This window comes from Toxorhynchites rutilus, chromosome 3 (assembly GCF_029784135.1).
Source record: "Toxorhynchites rutilus septentrionalis strain SRP chromosome 3, ASM2978413v1, whole genome shotgun sequence".
Taxonomy (NCBI): Eukaryota; Metazoa; Arthropoda; class Insecta; order Diptera; family Culicidae; genus Toxorhynchites; species Toxorhynchites rutilus.
The window spans coordinates 22,255,816-22,279,071 of record NC_073746.1 but is presented as its reverse complement, the minus strand read 5'-3'; the positions used below and the strand labels follow the sequence as shown (position 1 = coordinate 22,279,071).

The 23,256-nt window shown below is 35.2% G+C and overlaps 2 protein-coding genes across 2 annotated transcripts in view; one reads left to right on the top strand and one right to left on the bottom strand.

Moving 5' to 3' along the window:
* LOC129776521 (zinc finger protein ush-like) overlaps positions 1-23,256 on the bottom strand; it is a 548,035-nt gene that overhangs the window by 498,728 nt on the left and 26,051 nt on the right. The gene's annotated exons all lie outside the window — the stretch shown is intronic.
* LOC129776524 (tigger transposable element-derived protein 1-like) lies at positions 11,388-14,989 on the top strand. The gene is made up of 2 exons (XM_055782219.1): positions 11,388-14,546; positions 14,598-14,989. Exons 1-2 carry the CDS (start codon positions 12,956-12,958, stop codon positions 14,717-14,719), a joined length of 1,713 nt encoding a protein of 570 aa, XP_055638194.1. The 5' UTR covers positions 11,388-12,955; the 3' UTR covers positions 14,720-14,989.

The window sequence follows — 23,256 nt, the reverse complement described above, 5'->3', positions numbered from 1 at the left end:
ACTTTGATACAATGTGGGCTACAGAAATTTTCCATACGTGAGGCAATTTCTCCCGGTGAACGATTATGTATCACATTGAGGTAAGTTCTATCTATGATCTGATTCATATCTTGCATAGCAATATTCATTACCTTCCCTATGCAGATATTTGGCGACCTCGTTGTCCTATTTATTCCGTGTGGCAATATCAACAATCAGATGCATAGTATTTGAAACATGTTCCGTTCTATGGAACATTTTATCAACAATAGTGTTCTACAAACCCAGAGAAGAAACTTGGAAGAAAATCTCGGATGAATTTGAGACTCACTGGAATTTCTCACACTGTATTGGTGCTCTAGATGGGAAACATTGCATGGTACAGGTATGATTGAATTCGAAAAGCACTTTCCACTTTGATCTAATAACTTTTTTTTCAATTACAGGCTTTTGCGAACTCTGGATCAGAATATTTTAACCACAAAGGACATCAGAGTCTAGTACTTTTGGCTTTAGTTTCTGCAGATTATAAATTTGTAATAAAGGACATTGGAGTAGCTGGTAGACATAATAACGCAGGAGCGTTCAATTCATCTCTGCTTGGACAGGCTTTGAGGGAAGATACACTGGAAATCCCACCTCCTTCTGTATTGCCTGGTACAAGTGAAATGTTTCTGAATGCAAAAATTAACAACAATAATAATGATAATAATGGCAAGTGGTTGTATGTGAATCGCACTTTAATCTAAGACCGACTAAAAACTAAACATAGGGTTCTCGAATTGTGCGCAATCCGCCAAAAAAATATCTTCGCTATGGCTAACTTAACTGTGGCTTTTTCTTTGTCATTCAATTTAATCAAAGACGGACCAAAGCTTTTCAAGAATAATATCTCAGTCTCATCTTCTCTAGCTAATGCCACTAAAACCTCTTCCAGGGACTTATCTGTTTTCTCGTTCGCATTTTTCATTTTCTAACACCTTGATCTGTCTTCCTCTCTGATTTTTTTGCTTTTTTTTGAGCTCTTTTTACAAGATCTTGCCGTTGCTTTAGTAGATCATTTTCCACTGCCTGTGGTATACGATTTGATCTATAAGCAATGTCATTATCCCCTTTATTTGAATGAACGGTCTCTGGACTGTAGGAAATTATAGGGAAAATATCGAACATATCCTGATATTCACCTTCATACTCAAGATATTGTTCTAGATGCTCCATGCCGGTATCTCCCATATAAACTATCTGACTGACTTTCTGACTTTTCTTGAAAGCTGAGGATTTTCTACACAACATATCTCGATATCAGGGTTGCTATTTTTTCGTTTTTTAAATATGATTTTAAAAAAAAATCATTTTTCCCCATTTGCCCAAAAATAACTTTCTGCAAAAAATCATAACATTTGAACTACTGAACCAATTTAGATGATCGATATATTCAATTGAAGCCAATAAGCAAAATTCACACTTGCGGGAAGATTGGATTCTAGTAGCATAGGTCTAGTTTAGTCACATATGAATATTGATCGAAGACTTAAAACATGTTAAATTTACAAAATTCTAACTTAAAAACGATAATTATAGCATCTCTGATATCGAGATATGTTAGGTAAATAATGCTCAGCTTTCCATAAAAAATATAAAAAAATATAGCGCTCCTATCTTTAACCGAGAAAACTATGAAAAACTATCTCAATCAATAATTACAAAAACAAAATTCAATTTTTTCGCAAAAGTAATATTTTTTCAAAGAAAAATAACTCGTAAGCTTCAATTTGATATGTCGATGATATTAATCGGTGCAATAGTTCGAAAGTTATGACTTTTTGTAGTGGGAAAAATGGGGAAAAATTGTTTTTCGAAATTTGTTTTCGATTAGTTTTGAAAAATCATATTTCAAAAACGAAAAAAATAGCATCTCTGATATCGAGATATTTTATGTAAAAAATTTGATTTGAATTTGATAAAAATATCAACAAATATTTACTAGTTACACTCGGTTCGGAAAAGTTGCTCGCTATCTCTTCCCACATCCTTTGTTTTGCACAATTATCTCGATTGCTTCTCAAGTTAATCCTCTATAGCTCTGGCATTTCTTCTACCAAGTCTATTAATTTTTCTTTTGAAAAGAGATACATTGAGCTCGACATTTCAAATAAATGTTTTCTATTATCAATCAACACTGACCTAACGAAACAGATCAAAGCAACATGAACAAGGTGGTACTAGAAGGGTGGAACAAATCGTTCATATCGTTAAAAATGTGATGTGATGATGCGAAATTGGAAACCTAACAAATTCTTTCTGATATAATCAAAAAAATGTAAACATAATTTTGATAATGCAGCAATACGTTTACAATAGGTGTTTGCCTCAATTCTCACCTATTGAAGTGTCTCTTCTGTATAGAACAGAACAATTATTTCGATATATCGTTCCACCTTTCTGGCATGTCTTGTTCGTACTGTCTAATGTATGTAGTGTCCAGAGATGCCAGGTTACAAGAGATGTCTCCAGTTTGAAGACATTTGATTTACTGTGAAGACATTTGATTTTGTGAAGACATTTTGAAGACTTTTTGAAATGTGTGGAGACATTTCAGTATGCGTGGTTTTTGAGAGATATTATTTCCAGGAAATTCTAGCTATTGACCGTAAATATCGTTAAAAGAAGTAAAGCTTTTGTCTCAGTGTCATTCGCTTGTTTTTTTTATCAGAGTCACTTATTTAGCTGCTGAGCTGTTGAACTGCTTGTTTACAAACAATACACAGTAGACTTCCAAGATGGCTGCAGAGTGGTTTTAGCATATTGACCGACCTTAGGATATACTTCTAGGCTCCTTGGTGTGTCCTTCTTGGTTCTTTAGATTTTGCAGAGATGCCAGGTAGGAAATAGTTTTTGCTTTGAAGATATTCAATTGATCGTTACTTCATTATTTTTTTCTTATATCGCCAAACAAAATACAAAACATTATTATATGCTTGTAAATCAAATTACTATATTACATTGTTATTTAAACATCACTGTGGAAATACATAAATTTATTTCCGCGTGCTGGATCAAAACAATGGTCCTTTTGTTACCTTTGTTATCGCGAATAATTATTTCTCGTTGCGCCTTTTAGTAAATTTATATTTGTATCCTTGGATGCAAAAAAAATATCTCGGCGGTTTTATCAAAAAACGTTGTCTCGGCCAATATTTCGCATTGATTTAAGAAAAAAAAAACTAGTTCGTTCATTTCATCTGCTTTTTACTTTCAATAACAACACTTTTCCTATGTAGTGGACTATTATAAGAAAAGTAACATACATAAACAAAATCTGTGACATCACAGATTTAAAAATCTTCCCACCTTTCATTTTCCACCTCGGTGCACACGTACATGGGAGAGAGAGAGAGAAAGAGAGGAACGAATTCGGGGGAAGTCACTTCAAAATCCAATGAAGACAATGTGACTGGGAAGAATGAAATTATATAGTCGAGTCGGTAGAGCCCGACTGACTGTTTAGTCGTTTTGACGGAGAAACTGCGTGAAGAAGCCAAAAGTCATCACTAACTGAATACGGATATAGTCAGTCAGATAGTCAGCTGACTATCCTCAGTTGACTATGACTATGCAGAGCCCTGACTCTGTGTCTGGTTGGATTGGAAAGGATTTTGACGTGGGACTACGTCTAACCGGAGTATATGGGGGGTAAAATGAAAACCTAAACACAGAACATGCATGAAAAAATGAAAGATTTCGAATGCTTATAACTCAAACATTTCTTACTTGATCGGAAGGATAGTGCATCAATTGATAGGGATTATTTTCACGCTTCTATCGCAATTAATAAAATATTGTTTTTCATTGGATAAACAATTGAATAACTGTAAAATGTTAAGCATTATCTAAACGCCCTAACCACCTCGTTTTGATTGGTCCGATTTTCGGTTTCCCCAACACAGCCATCAAAACCAAGCAGCCTTGAAGAAATCGTCATTGCAAACACATGAAAGTAGGGGGAGCATTTGTTCCCACCGAAATGTGTTCCCTAACAGAGATTTCAAAACCAAGGTACCTGGAGGAAACCGGCATTGCAAATTCATGCAAGTCGGGGATATTTTTGTTCCGACTGAAATGTGTTTCCCTAACACAGACTTCTAATCCATATAGTGTGGGGAAATTGGCATGGCAAATTCATGCAACTCGGGGGCATTTTTGTTTCCACTGAAATGTGTTTCCCCAACACAGACTTAAAAACCAAGGTTTCTGGGGAAATGGGCTTTGCAAATAAATGCAAACTGCGAGTACTTTTGTACTCGCTTGCCTTTGTGTAGACTATATCAAATATATGAAATTGAGTTCAATTAGCTAGTCTTTTTTGGAAAAATGTTATGCTCGCAAAAAAAAATGGATTTTGCTTTGGTAATAATTGATTGTATTTGTTTCTTATAGTTTACATGGTTTCGGGACCAAGGGCGCTATATCGATATCGATACCTGTAAATGACGTTAAAATGCAGATTATTACCTAAAGAATGTCAGGGTTTTGAATATTAAATTATTTATAACATTCATATTCTGAACGCAAAATTTAATGAAGATTTCTGTATAAAATATCATTTTATTTCATTCATTTATTGTAGATTTCTTACCGTTTCGAGCACTTAACATGAAAACAACAAACAAAACAGTTAAAAAAACTACAAAAACTGAAAAATTAACGATACTTGTTTTTTACGAAATTTGCTAACGCAAACATTTTATCATCGCTTTTGATTGTCACTTTTTTGCAAATGCTTGATATTAAAAATTATAGACTGTATCGGTACCTGTAAATGGTGTTAAAATGAAGCCTATTATCCAAAGAATGTTAGACTTTCATTATTCAATTATTTATAACATTAAAGTTCAGTAAACTTACATTTAAAATCAAGTGTTCGGAATTTGAATCATGCGTCGAAACTTGATTCAAATTCCGAACACTACATCAATACTATTTTAATGAGTATTTCTGCATAAAATATCATTGTTTTCATTTACTGTAGATTCATACCTTTTCTAGCACTTAACATGAAAAAAAGTACAGGAGGGTTGTGTCCGAAATACAACCGCATAGTTGACGTAGGATTCCGTTAGGCTATCTGTTGATTCTGGATATGTTTGAAGAATTACATCGTTAAATTATTTGATAATGATTTGGTGGCCCTGAAAAGGGCCGTTTTGTTTGGTTGTTGGGTATTGTTTGTTCACTCCAGCGGTTTTTACCGAGTGATGATGACAGAAGAATAGTAAACAGTCTTTACATGGTGCTTATCAGATAAAAGATACCGAAATGGAACGAGATGAAATATGAAATAATGAAAATAAAGAAAAAAAATCACCAATGTAATATAAGATAATTACCAATACCGAACACAATTATCAATTTTTCTCATCAGTAAAAACATGTTATCTTAATATAGAGAAAACATATTTGAAATGTGAAAGGTAATTTTCTTTTATAATTTTTACTTTCTGAGTGTTTATTCGACCCAATGCGAATTTTAATTGGACCAACAACACCTAATACTATATGTAGATCATATGGGAAAGCACTTTTTCTAATATTCCTCCACTTTTAAATTTTTTCTCGCCGTATAAACTTTCCTTGGGTGAACATGAACACAACAAAACAGACAACTTAAACCAAACGACCCGTTCTCGAGCGGGAACACACCTTGGTTTTTATTTATGAAAATTGGAATAAATTATTTCATATATCAAGTCATTTTTAAACACATCTGCTACCATATACAATTTTACACTTACACTTTTGCTAAATTTTTCACAATACACGATCCGTCATTGATATGAAAATTCACGAAGCAACCAACATTAAAGTTGCAAATTTAAATTTCATTTGCTATAATTAATCGTATCACTCACCTTACTTGCAATACAAAAATGCCCCCGACTTGCATATATTTGCAATGCCGTTCTCCCCCAGGCACCTTGGTTTTGATGTCTCTGTTAGGGACCCGCCGCATGGTTCGTCAATTTCAACCAATCAGAAGTGGGTATTTCCGTTAGGATAGGGGTTGAGATTTTTCAATTGTTCGATAGTTAGTTTCATGACATATATTATTTTCTTCAATATAAAAAATTGTTATGGAGTGCCGAAATTGATTGACGCATGAATTTCATCAATCCATCATGAAATGACTGAGCAATAAGCGTTTGAAATTGGACAATTTTCACGATGTAATCGATTTTAGATTTTCAATTTGTACCCCAATATGTTCCCGAAAGACGTAATCTTACGTCAAAAGACAAACAAAATAGTTGGGACAAGTACAAAAATTGAAAAATTAACGATGCTTGTTTTTACGGAATTTGCTAACGCTAACATTTTATCTTTGGTTTCGACTGTCATTTTTTTGCAAATGTTTAATATTTTAAATTATAGGCTGTATCGATACCTGTGAATGATGTTAAAATCTGGCCTATACCCCACAGAATGTCTGGGCCTTTATAATTCAATTATTTATAACATTGACGTATAGTAAATTTACATTTAAAAATGCAGTGCTCGGAATTTGAGACTGTTCGGAATATGAGACAAAACGGTACACTTGAGAGATGCATACTTCAGAGGAAAACGCAAAATAAAATAATCGTTCTATAATTCTTCCGTTCACAAATTTTGTCCTAAACATCCTACCAAACGTAGAAGGACTGTCATTAAATTTAATTGTAACGAAGAACATAATCTATCGCAATGCATGAATTGCCCTTCCATGGCATTTGTTCATTCTTTTACTCACAAATCAAATATATTGAATTCAATTGAATTCGGAAATTGTTTCATTCAAACAAGAATGTAATCGATACAACGAATAATTGCTAAGCTAAGGTCCCACGTCAACCTTGCGGTTATATCATAGATATCACCCACCCATTTTTTCAGTTATGAGCTTCTATCAAGCACCAGCTACGATAAATTCCAGCTGTACTGCAACTGGACGAATTAATGACAGTGATTCAGGACAAACGCCCAGAGTTAAAATTTAAAATTTCTTTTTTTTAAACATTAATTTTCCCCTACAACCAATACCCGACAATACAAACGACTAAATCTTTATTTACACGAAATATGCTATCGATCACTGATCGCTCTCCGGCATAAACATAGCCTAAACCCAGGGTTCTGTATAATTTTCTGAAAACATCTGTACATCTGTATTTTTAGCCAAAAAATCTGTATCCGAAATTTGAAGGAAAACAATGAAAATACAGGTTTATTTTCGCTTTAAACTTATTTTTTTATTTATGGGTTGTTAAAGTCGTGTCAATACAACAAAACAAATCATTAAAAAAGTTTTTCGCTACTGAATTGTATGATGTTTTTACATGGTTTTGTTGAACTGCGTCTTTAAATTTTCCTTCTGCTTCATCCTTGAAGCTTCTCCTTGAGCCGATACATAGTTAGTCTTAGTCTCGTGTCGCGTCTCGTGAGTGGTGACAATTGTCCTTACGTTAATTGTTAATTGTTAATTTTCAGAACAGCTGGGACAAAGTTATATCCACTCAACTCACTCAATTTATGCCCCATAAGATTCGACTTGAGTGGCCTGAATTCGTTATCAAAGCCTTGTTTTTAACCTGTTTAGACGAATTGAGAAAAATGGCGCATCAAATCATTAAGGTATAGTAGCTTGACGAAATTTTGAGGGTTTATCAAGGCTGCAGTCCTGTTTCACCAGGTCAATATAGAAGTCACGAAAAAATCTATTTGAAGATCAACTTCCTATCTGCATCCAATCCTTTTTCAGCTTCTTCTTCATCGATACCAACGCAAGGCTTCTTCAGAATCTTCAAAATCATTCACATCAAGGTCAGCATCAACGAATCGTTGCACGTAGCTCTCCAAACATAAGTTACCCAACATGATCAACAATAACAGTTTTATCTCATTACAAAGTTCGCAAAATTGAGAACTTTCTGGTTGAAAAGTGCGAATGACGCTATTGATGAGTTGTAGAACAGTATAATCGGTTTAGTCATAAGATCGTTTAAATTTTGATTATTACGGTCATACATAACTTACAATTCTATCTTACATAACTTAGGTATCTATGTATTCAATGTAATAAACTTAATATTCAAAATTGAATTTAAAAAAAATCTGTAAATTCTGTATTTTTGCTGAAAATCTGTAATTCTGTATTAAAAAAAGATTCTGTATCTGAAATTTGGCGAAAAATCTGTAAAATACAGAATATTCTGTATATGTGACAACCCTGCCTGAACCATTATACAATCGCAATTAATCATAATTTCCCTCCCACAATCATCTACACAAACGGATACGGCTCAATCCCTATCATCTCCGTGCCAAGAAATATCGACACTTCCGGCGAGTAAGACGTCAAGCTCTACAAATCCCGTCACTCGGCAAAGTCCAAACTCTCATAAAATAACACGTTTAATTGCTAATGGGTGACATTTACGGCGGCGTCGCGAGCCCTATCACACTCTGCGGCCACAACACTTTTCGCTAATTTCACGTCCCGTTCCCGATCGCCATCCCCATCGGCGAACGACGTGTTGTCCGCCGCATGCTCCCACTGCGCCGAAACGTGGCGGGGGGTGCTGCCGCAGTCATAAAACTAGCGCTAACGAGTATCATCGACTGCCTGCCGTGCGGAGGGAGAAGGTCTTCGATTCCACGCCACGATCTGATGACCGCCCAGGTGCGTTGCTGCGGCGGTGGAGGGAAACGCGTTTGCTATAATGAATGAATGAGTAAATGGGTGTCGAAAAAAGATTGATAGACCCCCGTATGCGATTGGGCTTGGGTAGGAAAATGCGCGATTTGCATAGAATTTTTTTTTTGCGCTCATCCACTGCATTCTTCTAAAGAATATCTGTGCCTGATACAAAAAAATCCAAGACGACGATTAAAATCTGACCTTTTTTTGCTTCCCCTGTCCAATGTCAGACGGACCCAAGGAATCTGGTCCGCAGAAAACGTGGAGGGAAAGTGATTGGGAAAATTAAAAGTTTGAATAATTAAATTTGAATCTTAACAACGCGATAACAGCGCAACGGCTACCGATCTCTCGATCTTCGCCCTTCCAGAGGGAAGGCAGCGATCAATCAATCCAACTCTCCGCGGAGAAAGCTGTCTTTATCCGAATGGAACGTGGGGGGGGGGGCGTAAAGTTGGGGTAAATGGTGTGGCATGTAGGCTTACGGGAGATCATATCGATCGATCAACGCTACGACGCGTTGCGTTGGAATGCTTCGACCGCTGATGCTGCTGTAAGGCGCTTGACGCCTTTTCGGAGTTATTATTAATCGATCTCGTTTCTGTTTGTCAGATTTTTGATGGACGTATCACTTCTGTATTTCTACCCTTTGGTCCGCGAGATTATGAGTGTGTGACTACTATGACATTTCCTGTTAACCAGTGGAGGATCAGATTACAGTACAGTGGAAACGGTCGGCGGTGGGCTGCCCGTTAATTGCTCCCAACGGTATAAAAATTCTTTATCAATGTATTTGAGCAACGAGAGAAGAAAATTAACAGCGGTCTTGGTGATAATAGTTCATCTGAGTTGGGCCGATAAGTGGGCTGAGTTTTTGTTTCGAAACGATCGGCATTGATTGGTCCAGTTGTTTTCGGATTCCCACACTGCCAGCAAAGATTGAGATAACAACAGACAAGCAGCGCTATTTACGATGGGTTTTTTTCCTGTCCGACGCTTGGCATCGCAACAACGGCTCCCCGGAATCACCCTGTAACGCGAGGAGCAGATGCGATTCCAGAACGCTCCACAGAATCTTATCATCCGTGAAACTTCGTAGCAAATGAGATGTCAGATAGCGCAAACGAGCGGCGGTGTCAAATGTCAAGTGCGATTCGGGAGTACATTCGGGAGATTAACGCGGATTCTCCAACACTGCTGCTATCAGTGACAGGCCGCCGATAAGCTTGCCGCTTCGAAAATTCCCAAAATGTGTTGCTCCGAAAAATCTAGACCAATTATATATTTCATTCTAGGAACAACTTCATTGCCTGTCATAGAAATAAGCCCTCATCATGTAATCTTTGCCATCGATGGTGCCCAAACGAGGCTCGGGGAGAACACAAACAAACCAAAAGAATGATTTATCTTCCGATCTAACAACCCTCTCAATCTAGAACAAAAAGCCACTACTCCAGAAGACCACGGACGAAGCAGATACATGTGTGTATAACAAAACGAGCATTCTCGTTTCACTACTCACGACAAGCAACGAGATAAACATCGAAAGAAGCACGGTGTCAAAGACTCACCGATTGGACCCAGGAGGGGGACACAAATAAAATCATTTGTCCAGTGGCTCGCACATCAAGTTGAATGACATCCGCTGTCTCTCTATCTCGATCGTCTCGCTGGACACGGCTGTAGGTCGATCGACGATGACAGTGCTGAATGAAAATTCGGTCGATGGAGGATAGTGCCGCCATAATGCTTCAATTGACACGTAAAGTGTTTTGAAGCAACATGATTAGGCTAAAGCTTCCGCCCTCATTTATGTTGTTCATAGTGTAGTGTATTCTCCAAATCAAGCCATTCAGCCATTTTTTTGCGGCGGCCAAATTGAATTTTTCAAAATCATGGAATACGCAGTTTTATAATGACAGTAGAATTAAATGTATGTTCCAAATTTCAGATCAATCATTCAACAGGAACGGGGTCATTTTTCTATTAATGTGGGACAACCCAACAAACATTCAAACATACATAGAAACAGGTCAAGCTGAATGAAACCATTCAAAAAGTAATTAGTTGTTTGGGGACTGCGGCCATCTTGAAATAGGATTTTTCATTATCTGCTATGTTCTACAAATCGAGATACATTTTTGGGCATTTTTCATGAATAACTGTGTTCTACTAGTCAAGCCTTTTCATTTGATCCCCATATTGATGGGGTTCTGAGAAAAAATGTATTCCGAAAATATGTGGCCGCCATCTTGGATTTGCATTTTTCATAAATAACTGCATTCTACTAGTCAAGCCCTTTCTTTTGGATACCCATATTAGCTATTCAATATGGAATTATTATACAAATTATTCAAAATTTCCGAAAATCCAAAATAAAATACTCCGGATAATCGAGTCCGATCTCTGTATATATATATATATATATATATATATATATATATATATATATATATAATATATATATATACATATATATATATATATATATATATAATATATATACTGAAAAACGTACTTTATATATATACACTGGAGTCGCTTTTTACGCGGGGGATACGTGCCGCGTAAACGAAAACCGCGTAAAAAAAAACCGCGTAAATTCCAAAATCCGCGTAAAAAAAACCGCGTAAATTCCAAAATCCGCGTAAAAAAAAACCGCGTAAAAATAAACCACCCTAAATTTTAAAATACACGTAAAAAACTAATAGTCAGTGAATTATTGATATAAAATGCAACCCATATTCAAACAAATTGCATATTGTGTGCATATATTGCGTGACACAAGGCTTCACGAAGGTAGCTCCTTGGCCGATTGCATGTAAATACCTGTTTAACCGTTTGAGTGCGGAGAAGCGCGATAGCGCTCCTCTTGTTTCTGCGGGGAGCACCTTTAAACATAGGATTTTGTCTTTCTGGAACATGTTGGGGGTACAGATTGAAAATGTCCAGATTCTACCGCTTATTGCTCATCCATTTTTCGATGGATTTAACACGTTAAGCCCCGATTTTTTCGTGCTCTGCTTCCCATTCAGCGCGCATCAAGAGCGTTTGAACAATATAAGTGTCGGTCCCAGCTCCCGAAGATACTTATTGTATAAATAAAAAACAGTCAGAGATTCAACTAGAAAGTAGTTACAAGTAGGTTTTTACGCATTTTATGCCTGTTTTATCTTTGAATTATCTGTAAATCGCTACAAGTTGTTGTTCCGTCCAACGTGCAACAACCGAGTGGTAAGTAAAGAGCTGTTTGGTTAGGTGGCATGACCAAAATACGTAGAAGCATATTTTAACCCTGCCTCAAATTACTATTTTAACAACAAATTTCAAATGTAAGAGTATACAAACTGTTTCTACAGTATCTTATATATGTATTGGCTACATTGAATTGTTCTAAAAGCATACCTATCTGTTATATGGTCGGTGTTAAGTCAGACCGGGCCATGTGACATTTTTATGATTTCGAGAAAACGAACATAAAGTTTAATGCTCTGCAATTTACAAAGCATTTAATTTTTTCGTTCAATATTGTTCTCAGAAGTTTGAGCTACTCTCTGCCAATACTGTGATGTATGATAGTTGTAAAAAAAACATCAAGTATCATGCCAAAAAAGGCTGTTATTTGGCTGCCTATACGTACAAAGTCCGCTCTGACTGAACTAAATGATGTATTTTTTGAGAGTTGGTTCACTATGACTGAACAATTCCGAACAGTATTCGTCAATATATCGTCAAATTTGAACTCATTGTCATCGTTACAGCCTAAATCGCACTCTGAAATAGTATATTTTGCGATCATTCACACTGCATTTTTCACTGATCCGTTCAGTCGGAGTGAACCAATTTTATTTTTATGCAGTCGGGCACAGCGTGTGTTGGTGATGGCTAGCTCATAGTTGCGCTGTGGGAGGGGTACTCGTGGTTTGTGGGGTCGTGTGCAAATTATGTGTGCTGCTAGATGCTGTCGCTTCAGTTCGTTCGGTGTGGAACTGAACACATATAAAAGGACGAAATCGCATTAAGAAGTTATTCGTGATTTAACCTTGCAGTGAAAGTTAAAGTGAAAGTGCAGTTCCTGAACCGTGGTGGTTGTAGAGTCTAGCCAGTTTGTGTTCGGTCGAGTTCGGCCAGTTCCCAGCGAGTTACCCAACCTTGGGGGTAATCGTGTGCAGTTCCGCTTTTCGACAGTTAGCTGAAGACGTCAGCAGTATTCAAAATTTTTGATTAAAGGCATACTCTAAAATGGCTTCGCAAAAAACCGCCTTCAAAAAAAACAGATCAAGAGTGTCTCTTTCTTTGGAAATGAAGCTCAATATTTTGGATGCCCTTCAAGATGGGAAATCTGTTGCAAACGTCGGCAGGAATTTAAAAATCAACGAATCGACTGTGCGTACAATTAAAAAGAATCAAGATAGCATCAGACAGACAGCAGCTCAGGGCACTATCTATGCAACAAAATCCTCATCATATACACGAGATCCATTGATGGTCAAGATGGAAAAGGCACTTCATATGTGGATCGAAGATCACGCGCAGAAGAAAATACCCTTGGATCAGGAATTAATAAGGGAGAAAGCTTTGAGCCTTTACCTTTGGTTAGAGAAGAATGAGCCGTCTTCAAGTAAAAAGAAAGACTTTACCGCGAGTAAGGGATGGTTTTATAACTTTATACGTAGTAATTCCATTCGCAACGTTAAAATCAAGGGTGAATCCGCATCGGCCGATGTTTCGGCTGCAAATAGTTTTCCTCCAAAGCTCGCTAAGATCATAAAAGAAGGTGCGTATCATGGTGACCAAGTGTTCAATGGAGATGAAACGGGTCTTTTTTGGAAAAGAATGCCGTCTCGTACCTACATTACGCAGCAGGAGCAATATGCCAGTGGTTTCAAAGCGGCCAAAGACAGGGTTACCCTGTTATTTTGCAGTAATGCTTCAGGCGACCTTATGTTGAAACCGCTATTGATCAATCGTGCTATGACGCCCCGCTCGTTGAAGGGGGCTGATTTCAACAAACTGCCAGTGCACTGGAAAGCTAACACTAAAGCGTGGGTCACAAAAGCCGTTTTTGAGGAATGGTTTTACGATATGTTTATTCCGGAAGTGAAAACATACTTGGAAGGAAAAGGTTTGGAGTTCCACGTGCTTTTGATTTTGGATAACGCTCCAGGACACCTAGTTATCAAGCACCCAAACGTTCAAGTTGTGTTTCTTCCACCGAATACAACTTCTTTGTTACAGCCTCAAGATCAAGGAATAATTGCTGCTTTCAAGAAGTTGTACATTAAACAATGTCTTCGGTACATCCTCGAAAAGCTTGAAAGCGATGAAACGATGACGGTAATTCAAGCGTGGAAAGAATTTAAGATAAGAGACGCTCTGACGTTCATAGGAAAGGCTCTGTCTTCTATGAAATCTAAAACATTGAATTCGTGCTGGAAGCCACTATGGCCAGAATGCGTGAAAGCTGGTTCAACAGACCCTTCAAATGTGGAAGAATCAGAAATTCTCATTCTGGCACATGCAATTGGAGGGAAAGGATTCAAAGATATGGATAGTAGAGACGTTGAAGAGCTTCTTGAAGACACCGAAATTGAAGATGATGAACTGATGCAGAGTTTAGTCACATCGGAGCCTTTAGAGGACGATGAAGACCGGGATATCAAGCCATGTGATATCGAAGACGGGAATAAATTAGCGGATACCCTCGTAAAACATTTTATGGAAAAGGATCCTTGTGTTGAGAGAGCCGTTTCATTTCGGAATGATTTGAAACTGTGTATGCTTCGCTACAATAGATTGAACGAAAAAACACAGCCAACAGTTATCGATGAAGGTAGTGACATTGATGTTTAAAGTGAAAAGTATTTTAATAATATCTTTACAGATGACGAGGATTTCAGCTTACCATTGGAACGCAGACGATCTCGTCCGATTTCTTCGGATGAGGAAGATATCGCCACATCATCTAACCGCAAACATCCACGTGTTGCTAATGATAGTGATTAGATCAATAAAAGAAATTCTTTTTTCCACTTGACTACAATAAAATTGATTTATGAATACATTGGTAAAAATATCATGGTAAAAAACTAAAAATATGTTTAATTAAATTTGTCTAAATTCCGAAAACATTTGTTTGTATTGTAATTTTTTCAAATTGCAAAAATGCAATTTGAAAAAATTACTTTCGAACTACTGGACCGCTTCACATGATCGATATATCAAATTAAAGCCAATTAGCTAGTCTTTCTTGAAAAAATGTTATACTAGCAAAACAGTTGGATTTTGTTTTCGTAATTATTGATTGTATTTGTTTGCTTATAGTTTACATGATCCAAGAACGCTATATTTTTTTATGTTTCTTGAAAGTTCTGGTTTTTCCACACAAGATAATCGAAAATCAGAAATGTGATTTTTATCGTTTTCGAGTTATGAGTTTGCCGATGGTCCGAAAAATCAGATTTTTCTCTTTTTCTATAAATAACTTTTTTCTAGAAAGAAGAAGCTTTCAAGAAAAAAATATTTAAAATATAGTGCCCTTGGTCACGCAACCATATAAACTATAAAAAACAAGTACAATCAATAGTTACGAAAACTTGGCAAAATTGGTTGTACTGTTCGAAAAATGAGAAAAAATGTTACTCTATGTTTCTATATTTTGTATTTTATATGAAACATCTAAATTGGTAAATTTTATCAACAATTAGAGCGACAAAAACTCTAAAGTTTTTAATTTGTTATTAATTTTATCAAAAAAAAAATGCATAATAAACTTGATTGTTTCTTGAAATTTAATTGAAGCTTTCTGAACGCTCTATAATTTGTTCTTCGACATCTAGCTCCTATATTTTCTTATTCCGCAGCAATATCATTTTAAACAATTCCTGGTGAGTCTTCAATTAGAATTTCCTAATTACCACGGTTTTTACTCCATTGTACTTATAATATCCAATAAACTTTCACCTTAACTTTGAAATATTACTTTTTTTCTTTCTTGAAAAAAGGCTATTTGAGATATAAGACTTTTTTTTCAAACTGAGTGTATTATAGTCCAAAATTGTATATAATCGAACCATAGATAATCGTGTCAGTATATAATCGACTCTGTATATAATAGAGTGAATATATTACTTCAGAAATCCGGTTTCATTATTGTGGTTTTAGTTGAAAACCTGACCAAGAAAATTCATTTTGCTTTCGTTGGATTGCGCCTGCGAACTATGTGCTACAAGAACGGAGCTTACAAACATCTTTACATCAGTTGCTCCACAATTGGACTGTACTTGCATCCTAATTTGTGGACTATTGCTGTATTTGCCTGAAAATAGAGTATCCAAACTACAGTTCGGAATATGAATCATGCGTCGAAACTTGATTCAAATTCCGATCACTACTTTAATACTAATTTTAAAGAAGATGTCTGCATAAAAGATTTCTAGTAGATCCATACCTTTTATAGCACTTAACATGAAAACAGCATACAAAATAGTTATACAACTACAAAAACTGAAAAACTGCGGAATTTGCTAACGCAAACAATGTGTTATTGGTTTCGACACATTTTTTGCAAATGCTTAGTCTTATGAATTATAAGCTGTATCGATACCTGTAAATGTTATTTGAATGTAGCCAATACCTCAAACAATGTCAAGGCTTTCATTATTCTATTATTTATAACATTAAAGTTTAGTAAATTTACATTTGAAAATTAAGTGTTCGGAATTTGAGACAAAACAGTACTTTGAGCTCCATCAACCAAATGTGTCTATCTTTTGAGTCGTAGTAAATGATATCTGCTTCTATGAAATGCTATAATATGCATGAACAAATTCAGTTCAGAAAAAAGCAAAAAGCGTTTGAACTTTTTCACCGTGGAGAAATATTAGGTTGTCTTATGTCCGATTGGGGCAGTCTTTCTTTGGAAAAAGTAAATAGCCTTTGTGAATCACGAATATACATATTTTTACTGGTAGATGAAGAACAATCGCTAAGATCGGACGCAAATAGATAGCATCCTTTTCTCCAGAATAGTAAAAAAAAACTTGAACCCTCGAAACTGTATTTATTTCTATACAAACATTTGAAACAAACCATCTCGATTACTACGGCAAAAAACTTCACCACATATGGTTAAGGGTGCTTCAAGTAACTCAATTTTCAAATTAGGCTTTTCAAAAGGAATTACATTGCTTAAAAGTGGTATCTCTCATTCGTTCAATAGATTATTTTCAAAATTACACAAATGAATTTCGAATACTTATTCAACCATTGATCAAAATATCCGACAAATCTTTTGACATATTGTAAAGTGACAGTCAAAAAATATACGATGTTACATACTTCTGTCCGGTACTGTGAGTAAATTTAACACTTAACGCCCACGTTTAATCTGGGAAAGCAAATAGCGCAAAAAAAGAAAATGTAGAACTGGTTTTTCCTAAATGAACAAATAAATTCCTATTTAACAATCATAACATTTTCCCCTCCAACAAATATGTCACCAGAGGAGAATTTTCGATCATTGCTTTCTACGGAAATCAAGTAAGGACGCAATACATTTTAGATGTAAGGATAGTTTTCAAGAATTGAGTGTGAAGTGTGAGTGTGAATGAGAATGTATGAATGTATGAATGTGAACATTGTTAAAATGTCCTTACATCCCATCCTTTTCCTAATGAAAATGTGTCACCCTTCTAAACTCGAGTCGACCGCGAGTAATCGGTTTCCTATTTTATTAACCATAGAATTAAGGAAACATGTTAATATATTCTAGTTAAAATATAGTGATGAATTTGGCTCCTTTAAACTTATGCAACTGAGCCTGTAAAAATAAACGATTTAATTAAAAAAACAGTAAGGACGTTGGTCCAAATGACGAACTAGCCAAAGGCTGAGTGTCATAAATAAAAATAAAAAACGGGGACATATCTTTCACATTTTTTAGATTGGTGTTTGACATCTCTTGAAATTTTTTTTGAATTCATATCGCTTGGAGTCTTTTGAGTAAAATTTACAAAAGATATTTCATATTAAATTTGTGTTGAAACATATAAAATTTCGCTGAAATACATCCGAAACAAAAAAAGGGGATCAAGCTCACATTACTTACACTATTGTTGTTTATTCTTTTTCCATTCGGTTACCAAAATCGTTTCAACGCTAGCTGAAATCGAACCCAGAATCAGGTACCAATTTCGCCAAGATTGCGACAACGTTATCACGAGAATACTAAATCTTATCCCTCAGATATACCGTGTTAACCTCGAGCAAACCACAGTTATTTAACTCAATTCCCAGGAGACAAACATAGAAAAAATGAATTTGGCTCCAAATATTGAAGCAAACGTACTTAAGTCTTACAAATGAACAAATTGAGAAGAAAATACAACATACCGCGTATAAATCGATTCTTTTGGAAAAACCGCGTAAATTCCGAAATCCGCGTAAAAAAAAACCGCGTAAATTCCGAAATCCGCGTAAAAAAAAACCGCGTAAATTCCGAAATCCGCGTAAAAAAAAACCGCGTAAAAAAAAACCGCGTAAATTCCAAAATCCGCGTAAAAAAAAAACCGCGTAAATCCCTAAAACCGCGTAAAAAAAGCCGCGTAAAAAAAAACCGCGCAAAAAAAAACCGCGTAAAAAGCGACTTTAGTGTATATGTAATTTCAGCCATTTCGAAATTTAGAGAAAAAAAATAACTTAGAGATCCAATTTAACTCTAATTTTTATTTTAATGCGTTCGTATGTAATGTTTTTTCCACATTTAGCGTAATTTTTTCATGAATTTTCAAGAGGATTGCGAAAAAAAAATTGCTTTTGGCTTTTGGACATTTTGAATTTAAAGATCCATCACTGCTCTAATATTTTGTAAATTTTGTTTTTCATATGTCTAAATTTTGTCGGTATATTTTGAGCATTGCACTGTACAAAGATGTTTTTCTCGTATCTCAAAATATATGAGATTATCTTTACATTGGATTTAAATGGTTTACCAAATTCATAGGAGCCAGCAGTACGATAGAGATCTGTGAGAATAAAAAGTCCATGTGGAAAGATCATTCGGATTATTGAGAATAACACTTGAAAAAATCCGAATTATTTTTATTTATTTTATTTTGATCTTACAATTGAAAACCACGAATACAATAAAACAATCGATTTCATGAAAATAAAAATAATAATGCAGACAATGAAGAAAATTATTAAATTAAAAAGACACATACGAACGCATTTAAATAAAAATTAGAGCAGAAGTGGGTCTCAAAGTTTTTTTTTTTCAATATTTCGGAATGCCAGAACATATATAATTTTTTTTTGTACTGCGTATTAAATTTTTTTTATTATTAGATAATTTGATGAAAAAATAGTTTGAAGATATTTATCGATACACCTTAGTAAGATGTACTTTTAGTATTTTTTCATATTTTTTTCTCAAAGCTATTGAGAACGGCGTGAAAAATTCGTGGTGTACCATATAAGGACTAAAATATATGGTACTACTGCCAAAATGTTTTAATTAGTACCCTATACAATATTTTCCATACAGCTGGTGATTTGGTTTGGGCGTACTTTTTACTCCCTTACCCAGCCAGACCCTTTGGAAACATTAAAACATGTTTTTTGTACCGCGCAACACTGAAAAAAATCTGAAAAAAACCACACATGTCTAGAAAAGCCGTGGGAACACATTTGAATATGAATTAGAGTAGTACTGAATCTCTAAATCACAAAAATAAAATTGCAAAATTTCAATATTTTTTTTAGTACTAAAATTGTTGATGAATTTTTTTCTGATAATTTTTCTTGATACACCGTAGTAAGATGCACATTCAATATTTTTTTCAAATTTTTATCTCGAAGCTATTGACGATGGCGTGAAATAAACGAAAAAGTACGTTTTTCAGTATAGATCCTATGTAAATTCACATAGGGGTTCAAATAAAATTTCTTATTTAATATCCTATACAATATTTGCCATACAGTTGGTGATTTGGTTTGAGGGCACTTTTTACTCCCTTACCCGGCCAGGCCCTTTTTGTTTCATTTGTATGGTAGCCCCTTAGAGAGAAAGGAAGAGTCTCGAACTATCGTAAAAACCTTCCCTGGTCCCAAAAACCCCTACATACAAATTTTTACGTCGATCGGTTGAGTAGTTTCCGAGTCCATAAGAATCAGACAGACAGACAGAAATCCATTTTTGTATATATAGAAGACTAGCTGACTCGGCTAACGGCTAACCACGTTTTTTAACTAAGCGCAAGTTCATGAGTCCAATCGCAGAACTGTTTCAAATCGAGATTGATATTCAAATCGACACCGTTGAATTTATCTTTTACTAAAAAAAATCCTAGTACTTCTACCAAAACTCATCATTATAATATGAGATTATTTTCAGACACAATTCACGTTCAAGATTTTTCAACCACTTTCAAATAACTTGTTTCTCCGTTACATGGAATATATGTTTGATACAGGAAATATGATAGAATAAAGACAGATTCCTCCCCTCTTCTCCCCTTAGAGAGGGGGGAGGAGTGTAGAACCACCTTAGAAATGTTTCTTCCCCAAAAATCCTACACATGCCAAATTTAGTTCCGTTTGCTTGATTAGTTCTTGAATTATGCGGAAATGTATGCTTCATTTGAATGGCAGCCCCCTCTCCCTTCAGTGAGACGGGAGAAGTGTCTATTCGCCATAGAAACGTTTTGTGTCCCCTAAAACCTTCGATGCCAAATTTGGTATTTTCTTGATTAGTTTTCGAGTCATGCAGAAATATATCTTTCATATGCATCTTGTTAAAATATAAACTTTTGTCGAAGACATCAACTTTCTATCCTTTATAGTTTTTGGAATATAAGTCATTTTTGTATGGAGACTCCTGAAAAAAATAATGTTTTGCACGTTACATTATTGTGTGTAAATTCTCACGTTTTACATGTTCTTGACATGTTTCTAAATAGAGGAAAGTTAGCAGAGCATGTAAATTGCGATAATTTATACAAAAAAAATGCTACGAATTAAACATTTGTAGTATTTTTTCAAAGAAAAAAAAATAAAAAAGGTGTTGTTCGAAAAACTTTTTCCCTGTAAAAGTGTCCATCTTCCGGTGTAAGGAAAACTTGTTGGAAATTTTAAGGGCTATTTATGTATATTTTTTTAGAATTTTAGAAGCTTATGTTTTCGAGAAAAATGATTCTTAATTTTCAAAATATTTTTTTTTCAATGATTTTTTTTCCAAAAAATTCTTTGATAATTTTTAATGAGAACCAAAATAATTTCCTACATTCCATTCTTTGACTAAAATTTTGTAGGTCTGATAGATTTTTTGAAGGTTTTTTTGAATTTTGAGTTTTTTAAATTTTTTTTTTCGGAAAATCTTAACATAAAAAATGTAAAATCTACAAAAAGTTGGTCAGAGAATGAAATGTATGAAATTACTTAGGTTTTCATGCTGTGGAAGCGATCTGGCGTAGTGGTAACATCCATGCCTCTCACGCTAAAGGTCACGAGATCAATTCTCACTCCCGACATTCTTCCAAAAATGGAAGTAAAAGTGACGAACAAGCCAAATGAGTTGAAAGTCACTATAATACAGATAAAAAAAAAATGGGTTTTCATTAAAAATTATCAAAGATTTTTTTGGAAAAAAAATTTCATTAAAAAAAAAATATATTGGAAATCAAAATTCATTTTTCTCGAAAACATATGCTTTTAAAATTCTGAAAAAATAGATATAAATAGCCCTTAAATTTTCCAACAAGTTTTCCATACATCGGACGATGGGCACATTTACATGGAAAGAGTTGTTCGAACAATAACTTTTTTAATATTTTTCTTTGAAAAAATAGTATTAATGTTTAATTCGTAACATTTTTATGTACAAACTAGCTGACCCGGCAAACTTCGTCCCGCCCAAAATAAAATTTTTGTTATCAATACCTCCAAACATTAACGTTTTCTTACTTACGATCATGGGTCCAATCGCAGAACTGTTCATTTATTCATCTTCTAATTGACCCTTTACAATTTACTTTTAATATAAATTTCCTAGGACCTCTACCAAAACTCGTCATTATAAATTCAGATTATTTTCAGACACAATTCTCGTTCAAGATTTTTCAATCACTTGCAAATAACATGATTTCCGTTACATCGAATAAAAGTTTGATACAGAAAATAGCCCTGAATCGTGTAATTCCTTCTTCGAGTTTTGCTCTTACCAACACACTCGGCGATCCTATCATTATATAAGACAGAAGAAGATATAGGAGTGCGTTTTATCATATTAAGATCCATTTCCACTTTCGAACAAAAATCAATTTCGTTGGCGCAAACATCAAATGGACTAACAACGTTTGTCACTATGTAATTGTAGAACACATTCGAATAGAATTTCCCCAATTTTCTCATTTCCCCACAGAGTTTTCCGAATATTTTCAATTGTCTTGTTTGGTTGAAATATGTGTAATATTTTAATGGGACCCCCTCTCCATTCCATAGGAGAGAAGAGTGTCATGCCATCATAGAAACATTTCTCGTACCCAAAAACCCTCACATTCCCAATTTGGCTCCATTTGCTTGATTAGTTCTCGAGTTGTGCAGAAGTTTGTGTTTCATTTTTATGGCAACCCCCCTCCCCTTTAGAGAAGGGAGTGGAGTGTCTGTCCAACATAGAAACATTTATTGCACCCTAAAACCTCCACATGTCAAATTTGGGTCCGTTTGCATGATTAATTCTCGAGTTATGAAGAAATTTGTTTTTCATTTGTATGCTAACTTTTCTCTATTTGGAAACATGTCAAACGTGTCAATTTACACACAAAAATGTTACGAGCAAAGTATTATAATATTTTTTTCGAGAGTCTTCATACAAAAATGACTTATATTCCAAAAACTATAAAATATGGAAAGTTGATGTCTTCAACAAAAGTTTATATTTTAACAAGATCTAGAACTTTGTCGAAAACACTATATCGCTATCTTGACTTTAGACTAAACTGACCAGACGTCCCGCGTTACGCGGGACAATCCCGCATTTCAACAAAATGTCCCGCGTAAGATTACGTCCCGCGAAACGTTCCGCATTTGGCAAAATAAACGATAATGTCCCGCGATATCAATATATTTTAATATTACAATTTGATCATGTTGATTTCATTAAATGGATGAACCACAAATAATACGTTGAGCTGGTTTCATCGCACCGACAGTGGACTTATTGTTTAGAGAGTGTCAAATGAAACGACAGCAAAATTAGAAAATGAAAATGATCCTCAGGGACCAACGTGAGTCAGACGAAAAGTTCATCTTTGGTCCCCTAGCTCGGTCAGGACTTAACGTGTTAAATAAGCCGGAATAACTAGTGTATACTGGACAGGAAGAGACAGGGTTGTTGGATGAAGTATCGTAAATTAAACGCTTGGCGGCCTAACGGAAGTTCGCCGGAACCTCAACTATGGCCGATGAGAAGATGTATGTCAACGTGTTCTTTTACCTTTTCGTGTCTTTGGTAGTCGACTGTCTTTCCATTTTGGCCATTTGCC

Excerpts from the sequence above, each read along its gene's own strand:
- LOC129776524 (XM_055782219.1), top strand. The coding sequence starts at position 12,956 with ATGGCTTCGCAAAAAACCGCCTTCAAAAAAAACAGATCAAGAGTGTCT. Across the intron at positions 14,547-14,597 it reads GCCAACAGTTATCGATGAAG|ATGACGAGGATTTCAGCTTA; the intron begins GTAGTGACATTG and ends ATATCTTTACAG.